The sequence below is a fragment of the Nicotiana tomentosiformis genome, chromosome 7 (assembly GCF_000390325.3).
Source record: "Nicotiana tomentosiformis chromosome 7, ASM39032v3, whole genome shotgun sequence".
Lineage (NCBI taxonomy): Eukaryota > Viridiplantae > Streptophyta > Magnoliopsida > Solanales > Solanaceae > Nicotiana > Nicotiana tomentosiformis.
In genome coordinates, this window is record NC_090818.1 from 2801040 (window position 1) to 2811135 (window position 10096).

Below are 10096 nucleotides of genomic sequence, written 5' to 3' on the forward strand. Positions count from 1 at the left end.
TTGTATATAAAGTTGTACTCATCTATTACAGAAATAGAATTCATTTACTGCAACTCCTCTCTTCTCTCTTAAGCTCAATCTCTCTACTCTCAAACCTAATTCCAAATTGCTTGGATGATTTTGAAAATTGAGCTCAGATTCATCAAGCTCACATATTCGCGCCATTTATATAATTAAATAGAGCTAATGCGTAAATACCAGAATTATTATATAAATATACTAGAATTATTATCTAAATATACCAGAATTATTTTATAAATAAATTCATAAACATGGACGCAATATACATGATACAATTATTACTTGTATAATTAAAATGCTAGAATTATCCCATAAATATTTAATAAAATTATCAATTATTAGTATATCTTTTATATAATTAAATATTAATTATATATGCAATATACTAAGAATCAATTCTGGTGGAAGTCATATTCTTGCGATAAATTCAGAATAATTGAAATATAAATGCATTGAAGAACAATTCCACATTTTATAATAATACCATTATTATACCAATTATATAATTAAATAGTGATAAGTAAATATGTAATATAACATAATTATTCCATAAATATATGTATATTGTATATTCGAATTAATACATTATATCATTGTTATTATACCTGCTAAATTTCAAATTCATTGGAGTTATATTGATCTTATTTCCAACGGATTGGATACACTTCAAATATAAATGAATATTTTAAAGTATTTTCTCGTAATATTTTTGATCTTATTGTTCGTACTTTTCAATTCTTAGTGGTAGTATATATCAATATACCTATTATATTCAATATATATTATTTTAATATTTAATTATTTTCTCAAATGTTGATTGCTTTATACATGTTTTATCCCAAGTTTATTTATAAATAACTTTTATGAATGGAAAGGAATCATTGAGATCCTAGTTTGTTCTCAAGCGTGATATATGGGACGTAGTTAATTAAAAATTGAACCGTTTACGATAATTTATTAACTGAAAACGTGATTCTTGGTTCAATATTATAGGTTTCTACTAGGAATGTAGTTAATTAGTTGTCATATTTGTTAATTACTTATTGATGCTGGAAGTCCATAAAATTTTCTTAAATATTGACTAATTATTTTTTTTCCCCAAAAATATTCGCTAAGAAGTAGTCAAACATCCATTAAAAGGTAATTTTATGTGGGTCACCTTGAGCCCATCCGTGTGATAATTAATAAGATGATTTCACACTTGAAGAAGAGACTTCAACCAACAAAGACCTAACTTCCACTAAAAATTTTGAAACAAAGAAAATCGACTTTTTATCCATTTGGTTTCATTCATACAATTAGCAAAACATACATCGTGATTTTTAAAGAAAATCAATCCAAATCGAATCATGTACTCTCTTAGTATCAAGATGGAGTCGATAGCCAATTTCGGAGAACAGAATAAAAAATTTGAACTAGAACCCCCACACTATTAACAACTATTTGATCATTTTTTCTTCTAAGAAAATCCGACATGTTAGAAAACTTCTACTGTTAGTTATTAAGAAAATATTTATTCCATTTATGTAATGGTAATGATAGATTTAACTCCAACTATCAACAGATGACAAATTTAAACTATTATGCAAAGTTTAAACACGAATTTAGCCGTTGCCCAAAAATAAATAGAACTATAAGCATAGCTCTAAGAAGTAGAAAACTATAAAATGAAATGAAAAAGAAAGAAGAAAAAGAGAAGAGTTTATCTTCTTTTTTTGGGTTTTGGGGGGGGGGGGGGGTGTGAGAAGTCAAAAGTCAATAAAAATTGGAGTTGGGGACTTTTGGGTGAGTAAACTATGTCAACATTGTAATGACATCGTTGGAACAAATTTTTGGGCGCACGGCCCACTATATACGGGCTTAAGTTAGCCCAATAGGTTCTATTTATACCCGACTTCACATTTTTTTTCAATTTCTTCACTGTTAGACGGAAAAATTCCCCGTTTCTGTAAACTCGAATTCAATTTCTCGTACTGTATATTGAATTCCAAACGTGTGTTATAGCTTCCGTTCAATGGCATCTGTTGACACCGACGTGACTATGGTTCCGGCCGGCGAGGGTTCCGCCGGTGCCGGAGCTTCATCATCATCTTCCACTAAGAAGGCCAAGCGTTTTGAGATCAAAAAGTGGAACGCCGTCTCTCTATGGGCTTGGGGTAATTTTCTAACCCTAACTTACTCGTAGGCTTACGTTTCTTCATATTTTTAACGATTTGATGATATCTTATGTTCTATGTACATGCAAATGTCTAAATATATATAATTATACACATATATAATGAAGTTCCTATTTAAATTTAACGAGTTGATGATATTATGTGTGTGTGTGTATATTTGTGATGTGTAAATATATCTGATTATACACACACATACACAGACACAGACACAGACACAGACACAGACATTAAAGTTCCTGTAAATATTTAATTATACACACATGCACATACATTAAAGTTCCTATACACATACATTAGTTTACATTAGTTTAAGTTCCTGTAATAGCCATGGTAATTTAATGTAAGTAGTTGGTCCTCTTTATGTGTGTGTTTATGTATATATATGTATATGTGTGGAAGCAGACACTAAACATCATCTAATAGCCACCAGAAGTTAATGGAAGTAGATTGGCCCTTCAATCCTCGAGTACACTGTGGACTTCGCACTTTAACATGATGAACATCGTATATACACACACACACCCTGGCACTTATGCAACTGTTCGTTCGTCACTTTGATACTAAAACACGAACTGCATATTAGGGGTTTATCTATGCACAAACTCAGGCCTAGAGTTTCAGTAGGAGAATGCATTGTCTAGAAAGCAATGCTAAGTATTGAAAGTTTTTATACTAGTAGGAAGTAGCTAATACACTTTGCTATTTTCTTCAATGGTTCTGTCCTGTAATTTGTAGTGCTGACTTTGATGGAGCTCCCTTTTGTTGATGCAATGTTAATTGAATATTACCTAGTGGAGAGCAGGGGGAAAGGAAGAATTAACACATATTTATGCATATTACCTGGAGTTTTAGTGTAATCATATCTACTTACAGTTCAGTATTGTGCTACAATTTTGTGTGCATATTCATAAATTCAGTGATGTAGACACTAGTTCCATGTATATGAGACATATGCTTTAATGATTTTAATTGAGCTTTTCGATGTTTTAATGTAGTCTCTTTACTTGCTGGTTGCAGATATTGTGGTAGATAACTGTGCTATCTGTAGGAACCACATCATGGATCTCTGTGAGTCTTGGTTTTCTTTTTTACAGCTTCTGAAGTGCAGTTCTGTCTGCTTATATGATCATCATTTCATTGCTAAAGCTTGTTCCTCTTAGTATTTGCTTTATCATGTGGTAAATTTATTAGGTATTGAATGTCAAGCTAATCAAGCTAGTGCAACAAGTGAGGAATGCACAGTGGCTTGGGGTATGTTGCTTCTCTTTTATGGAAGTAAAATTGTTACCAATTTTTATTTCAATCTAGTTTGTCGACCTGCCATGCTTTCCTATGCCTTTCTCTAAGTGATCTGCCATCCTTGTGTATTACCATTTGTTATTTTTGCTATCTCTGAATATATATTATCGTTTTGGGATAGTCAAACGATTCATTTGTTGTGGTGATTTAACTTCTGCCAAATGGTTGATTTGGTGATAAGGCGGGATTAATTTGGTTCCAACACTTTAGGTATATTTTACTTATAGTATTCCCAAGATTTTAGAGCATCCTGTAGATGTGATTTTCAGTCTTTTTGTATGCTGGAATTTGTGCCAAATGAAGGATGCTGTTTTTCTCTTGTTTTCTAAAGCGCTGGCCATAGAAATTTGGGCGTTGTCCATAACTGAAGATGTCTATCTTTTAACCTAAACAAGATAGGGCCATGTTCTTTATTTTCTGTCAGAGAAAACCAAGGGAAAGAGGAAGCAGAACATTTTCTATACAAGATCCTGCGAAAAGTTTCCCTATGGGATTACACTAAAGTTTAGGTTGAATTGGATCATGCGAGCATACATAAATCATAAGATCTTATTTTAGTAACAGGACATGAAGTAGAATTGTCAACAACTGAAGCTAAATACTACTCCAACAGTTCTGTTACTTATAACTAAGATATCAGGATTTTGATTATCTTGTTTAAGTCCTTGGTGTGTACATTTTACTAGGCACAAATATTTTGGTAATAATTGAATTTTTTAATTTTGTTTAAAATTAATTTTTTGCATAGAAGATGGTCTATTTTCGTTTCATTATTTGGAAGTTCCTCCCCAATCCGGTCTTTTTATTTCAAACTAATGGTTGTCGTTCACTTTCCCCCCTCTCTCTCTCTCTCTCTTTCCTCCTTTTCTTTTTGTCTTCCATTATTTGTCTTCCCTCCTGAAAAGCGCTTATTCTCCCTCCAGAACAAAGCTCAGAAGTGGTACCATCTAGTAGGTGAATTTTACTTTCATATTAAGCTTTGCCTGTACATGCCTTAACAAACCAACACTAAGGCCAGTTTATCCCCTTGTTAACCCCTCATTCTGCTACAAGCTGGGAGAAAGAGATAATTGTGAATGAGGATGTACAACAACAACAACAACCCAGTATAATCCCACTAGTGGGGTCTGGGGAGGGTAGTGTGTACGCAGACCTTACCCGTACCCTGGGATAGAGAGGCTGTTTCCAATAGACCCTCGGCATCCTTCCCTCCAAGAACTCCCCACCTTACTCTTGGGGTGACTCGAACTCACAACCTCTTGGTTGGAAGTGGAGGGTGCTTACCATCAGAGCAACCCACCTTGGTTGAATGAGGATGTAGAAGAAAGCAATTTAATTTCAGGGGGAGGGGGAGAAGAACAGAACTTCTTTGTTTTCATCAATTCTTTTTACCTAGTGTGTCTTTGCTTCTAGTTTTAGTGGAAAATCAAAAGGTTTTTTCCCATTCCTAGTTTTCATTTTTGAATGGAAGGGAGAACCTATTTCTCACCAGACTACATAGATTTATGAGAGTACTACTCCCTCAGAATACTCTCTTTTGGTTGGGGGAAGGAATGGCACTGGACTTGGTTGAAGAAATTAGATATTTTGTGCTTCTCTTGTGGCCTTTCCATTGTGTAAGCCTGGATGTAATGAGGATGTGATCATGACAGATTATCTTATGCTGAGGTCATCAGCTTATCTGACTCAAAGGAACAATGATAAGTGACAATCTTGGCAATTATTATTAATTTATCTTTGAATTTTAACTTCTTGAAATTAGAGATGCTGCCAAGAATATTTCACTTTACCTTTATTATTTTGAGGTAACTCTGCTCTTCCTAATGTATTTTACTTGTAATGATATTGCAGTTGGACTAAATTAATTTGCTGGCGGATATGCTAGGAATGTGTTAGTGGGACCTAAACTTAGTCATGTTTCTTCTTCCTCACTTTAGCCACTCTTTAAATTTTTTTTCCTTCTACACGATATGGCATTTATCTGATATTATGCTACTACCCTGACCATAAATATATCTTGCATTTACATTGTTGCTGCCTAAGAATTGAGCTTTGAGAAGGATATTAGATTGAGTGCTCCAGCTCTATGCTCTTCATGTTTCTATCTATTGGAGGAACTTACTTTTTCAGATGCCTTTGCTTTCTTTGACTATATGTGTTACCCCGGCATATACCTGATATCTAGCTGATTTTATCCTGTATAAGTGTTAGGACTGCGTTCCTTGAGTCAGCTTGACATGGATCAGAGGGCTTCAATAATTGCTACATCGACCTTCTTTTGTTTTTGTTTTTTTAATTTTTTCTTGTTTCCAGTGCCATGGACTGCATTTTCTGTGAATTTTGGAATTTAAGGGGTACAAATTTATACTCATCATCGCTTTATGTAATTTTTAATATGGGATATCCTTCTATACTTGGAAATTCTCAGTTTGGCCATTTGCTCCTTATTGCAGGAGTTTGCAACCATGCGTTCCACTTCCACTGCATTAGTAGGTGGCTCAAGACACGTCAAGTCTGTCCTCTTGGTAAGTTGTATGCTAATGCTGCGTTGTTAGGCATACAGTTGTAGCATTATGCCATATCTCCTAACAGTTGTGTGCTTGTTTTATCCTTCAGACAACAGTGAGTGGGAGTTTCAGAAATATGGTCACTAGAATTTGCTGCTCCTATACAGGAAGTGGGATTTTCAGAAATATGGTCACTAGAAATTGCTGCTCCTGTACAAGAAGTGGGATTTTCAAAAATATGGTTATTTTGATCAGAGTATACTGATTGAATTACCCGCCTAGGTACATTCCTTGATTGGAAACTCTAACAAAGCTTTTGTGCTTTTAGTTCATAGACGTGACTGTGGATACGACTTCACTTTTTGTTGGCACTTCGTAATTTTGAGATGTGATATTACCATGTGAACTTTTGCTATTTTGGATGTGCCGTTGATTCTTTCATCAAGTAATTCGGTCATCTTTTTGGTTAACTGGCAGTTTATTTGTTCCGCCGCCATTATCAGTTTATCACTACCTGTGACTTATGGCTAAACATAAATTCCTATGCTGTCTTCTGGAGCAGAGACTAATAATGTTGGGGATAAGGTGCTATTTTGACTGCCCTCTGCTACACTTTGTTAAATGGCATTTATGCCCCTCTGTTATGCTATGTGTGACCCTAGATGAACCAAATACAGAGGCCAAACTAGAGGAGGATTCTAAGAGACAAAGGTCAAGTATAAAGACATTAAATATATAGTAGCATCGCAAACGTTTAAAATAGTAGATAAAATGTGAAAGAGTAGACGTGAATGTCAAATAAATGCAAATAACTAGATGTAAAACATGAAGGTAATTTGCTACGATAGGTTCCGGTACACTAGATGTGTAAAGTTATCTTACGCTATTAGTTATATCAAAGTTCTATAATTTTAGTCTCTCAATTCATTTCATGAAAGAATTGGGTAAGCAAACCAGCTCATAAAGAAGGGATTATCATTGGGCTTTATTTACTTTAACACAAAAAGCGTGAGACGTGATGATTATTAGATTGTAAAGCGTTGATGGGAGGAATACACTATCTGAAACATTATCCCATTTGACTAATGATTATTAGAGGGAATAACCTAATATAGTAATTGGAAAAGGAGAAAGGGTATATTCCTGAGTGCTTCATAGCTGTAAATTCTCTCCCTTTTTTTTAAACAAAACAATAATGGTTGTCGCAAACAGAAATACTATTATATATGGTGATATAGGTAAAGCTGTTAATATTATAAGCTTTTATTGGACCCAATTTGGATCAAATGGATGATAAATCATGGATCAAAGCACGCAGTGGAATGATTCAATGAGCAAGGCCCATGCAGAAAAGGTATTCACCATCACAATATCCCTTAAGTTTAGGTGTTTTAACTTCATTTATGAGAGACGCTAGTTAAAAATTTACAACAATCACAGCAGCATACCTAGTACGGTCTCACAGGTAGAGTATGAGAAGGGTAATGTGTACGAAAATCTTACCCCTACCTCGTAAAGGTAGACATATTGTTTCGATTAGATCCTCGACTCAAGAACATTAGTTAAAACTTTTAAGAATAAAATAATTACCTATTTTCTATTCTAAAATAAACTAAAATATTATTTAATAAAATAGGGTTGTAGGTATTTTCTGACCTAAAGTAAAAATACTATATAATATTCACGTTTCAGTTGTATGCTTGATTTGAGTCGAGAATCTATTGAAAATAACTTCTACCGATATAAGGTAAAAATAAAATCTACGTGCACGTTTAACATGACCCTTGTTATAAAATTTTAATGGATTTGTCATTATTGTTGTAGTCACGTTTCACTATTATAAGATTAAGTATGGTCCATTTTAATTTTTATTGGAATAAACATAGAGTTCAAATAAATATTCTACCGTGTTAAAATGCTGCGAAATTGTTGAAAGCAAGAGGGAAACGGTCATGAAGCAGTAAAGGGAAACAACAACATTGGACCACTTGCCCTCGAGCACATAAAATTAATAGGTCTCTCTTGTCTTTCTCATCATGTTTGAGGAACAAACAGAGTTGGGAAATGGGCCTTTATTCCCAAATCCCACTTCAAAACGAAAAAACAGCGCATGCCTAATATTATTCAGTAAGTGTTAATTATCTGAAAATCAGAACTCAAAGTTAAAAAGACAAAAAGAGAAAAAGCCAAAGGAAAGGAAAGGAAAGAGTAAAAAGATCAACGTCGCCTGAGAGATTCGAACTCTCGCGGGGAAACCCCATGTACTTAGCAGGCACACGCCTTAACCACTCGGCCAAAGCGACATCTGTTACTCATCGACAATACGAAATATAAAAAATGGGTTTATGACTTTATGTGACATATGTTGGTGAAAAAAATATTTTTTTCTTTTAATTTGGAGACAATTTAATTTAAACTTCTCATTTGTCTTTACCAATAACCATTTATGCCGAAAAAAATATTATAACATATTTAAGACAATAAACCGATAGTTCGGAGAAGGGCCGCACCCTAAGAAGATGTAATGTACATTGTTTCCCCTAATACAAATATCATTGGTTGATTCCACGACTCAAACTCGTGATATATATTTAAGACACGTAATTTCAAAATTCTATATTTATTTCTTATGTTTCATGTCTATTCAAATATGGACACTTAAAATAAGACGGGGAGCAGAGGCGGATCTAGTACTTTTATAATATGGGTGAACCACAAAAAAATGAGAAAAAAGGAAAGAGAGGAAAAAAAGCATCTTTCCCATGCAATTTGTTGCTCTTCTCTGTTTACTATTAAAATTCATAAGCATAAATCAGCTAAGATCGCAGTTTACATCTGCAGACTTAAAAATCGCATTACGTCTCAGATTGCGCCTTATAAATCTAAAATGCAAATTGTTGCTGTTCTCTGCCTACTCTCCATTACACTTTCTCCATTACTGTTTAACCTTAAGTTGCATAATTCGTTATGGCGTTATGCGGACGCACTCTTTCCCAAGCGGTGTCACGTGACATCGCTTGATCCAAAATTTTATTAAATATACATATAGAAAAATAAAGTTATTGGGTATAAATATAGAAAATGACACCGCTTATCATTATAGTGATTTATTCTTTTATTCATTTCTTCAAACATTGACATTCACATGTAAAAAATTCTGCCTACGTCAATTCTTTCTGTTTTTGTCTTTCTTTTTTCTACATGAGTTTTCCACTTAAAATTTTATAGCAATGCTTACTTTGGTTAAAACTCTTCACTGTCTACGTCAATTAGTGCAGTGAAGAGTTTTAACCAAAGTAAGCATTGCTATAAAATTTTAAGTGGAAAACTCATGTAGATAAAAGAAAGACAAAAACAGAAAGAAGGATTACACGCGAATTTAATGTTTGTCAATATTGGGTGAAAATTACTTACACCCCCAATTATAAATATTTCCATCCTCCTATTTCAATTGAAAATTTGAAAGCTTATTTTACTCTGTAAAGTATCAATGTCATCTTTCCCATGTGAATGTTACACTATCTAACAAAAGTAAAGTAGGAATTGGAAAGAGATGGAAAAAAGAAGAAATCGGAAAGAGAGGAGCTTTATTTGATTTATCAGTCATGCATTTGCAGGCAACTAGGGGAAAAGCTCTCCTCGAACTTCTAAAAGTTTTCCACTCCAATTGCCAATGCATTTATAGGTTACATCGATATGCATAGCAGGAACTAAAGTCGTCTGTCACAAAATTTGAAGTCTCATTTTAGGGTAAAAGTCTGCCCTTATAATATTTGAAGTAAGATAATACTAAAAAGTAATTCTCGAGTCGTCTTGGTTGAAATGGGCCAAAAAAATAACAAAGTCCTTGGCTGAAGTGGTGACATCAGCCTTGGTCGAGATGTTGACTAGAGCCGTAGTGGAGATGATAACAAGGGTCAAGATCAAGGTTGAATATTGTTGATGAGAGTTGTAACGACTAGTTTGTTAGGATAGGATATTAAAAGAGAATATTTTAATGAATATTCTCTAAACTTATACTATTAGGATTTTTTAGGAACATGGCTCATCCATATAGAAAAAAGAGATAACGAGAGAGGCATGTGATATTCA

At 33.8% G+C, this 10096-nt stretch overlaps 1 protein-coding gene and 1 non-coding gene across 3 annotated transcripts; one reads left to right on the forward strand and one right to left on the reverse strand.

Moving 5' to 3' along the window:
• Window positions 1–1918: 1918 nt before the first annotated feature.
• On the forward strand, window positions 1919–6474 carry LOC104092250 (RING-box protein 1a). 2 transcript variants are annotated; one of them, XM_009597794.4, is made up of 5 exons: window positions 1919–2177; window positions 3216–3266; window positions 3390–3449; window positions 5951–6022; window positions 6114–6474. In XM_009597794.4, exons 1-5 carry the CDS (start codon window positions 2036–2038, stop codon window positions 6149–6151), a joined length of 363 nt encoding a protein of 120 aa, XP_009596089.1. In that variant the 5' UTR covers window positions 1919–2035; the 3' UTR covers window positions 6152–6474. The 2 variants fall into 2 exon arrangements, with proteins under 2 accessions (XP_009596089.1, XP_070037339.1); XM_070181238.1 differs by lacking the exons at window positions 5951–6022; window positions 6114–6474 and adding an exon at window positions 5811–5863 and having other exon boundaries at window positions 1925–2177.
• Window positions 6475–8225: 1751 nt separating this feature from the next.
• Window positions 8226–8307, reverse strand: TRNAS-GCU (transfer RNA serine (anticodon GCU)). Its single transcript has one exon. It is a non-coding gene; the product is annotated as a tRNA-Ser (tRNA).
• Window positions 8308–10096: the final 1789 nt, after the last annotated feature.